At 70.1% G+C, this 211-nt stretch overlaps 1 protein-coding gene across 1 annotated transcript in view; it reads right to left on the bottom strand.

Moving 5' to 3' along the window:
• Window positions 1-197, bottom strand: part of NUDT3 (nudix (nucleoside diphosphate linked moiety X)-type motif 3) — a 24,059-nt gene extending 23,862 nt beyond the window's left edge. Inside the window, exon 1 of the mRNA XM_008935307.1 lies at window positions 84-197. Within this exon, the coding sequence (XP_008933555.1) occupies window positions 84-182 (99 nt within the window). The 5' untranslated portion in view covers window positions 183-197. The remainder of the gene's footprint in view (window positions 1-83) is intronic.
• Window positions 198-211: the final 14 nt, after the last annotated feature.

Raw genomic sequence — 211 nt, 5'->3', positions numbered from 1 at the left:
GTACCCCGGGGGGACACACATGGCCCCGGGGGACACACATGGCCCCGGGGGACACAGAGACACCGGCACCCCCCGGCCCTCACCTCCTCCTCGCTCTCGCTGCGGAAGCACAGGCAGGCCGCCCGCTTCTTGTAGCCGTCCCCGTCGTAGGTGCGCGTCTGGTTGGACTTGAGCTTCATCATCCTCCGCTCCGAGGGGGCGGCTGGGGAAG

Source organism: Merops nubicus, unplaced genomic scaffold, assembly GCF_000691845.1.
Source record: "Merops nubicus isolate BGI_N331 unplaced genomic scaffold, ASM69184v1 scaffold13752, whole genome shotgun sequence".
NCBI lineage: Eukaryota > Metazoa > Chordata > Aves > Coraciiformes > Meropidae > Merops > Merops nubicus.
The sequence above is the reverse complement of the archived record's forward strand: the minus strand, read 5'-3'. Positions and strand labels throughout refer to the sequence as shown.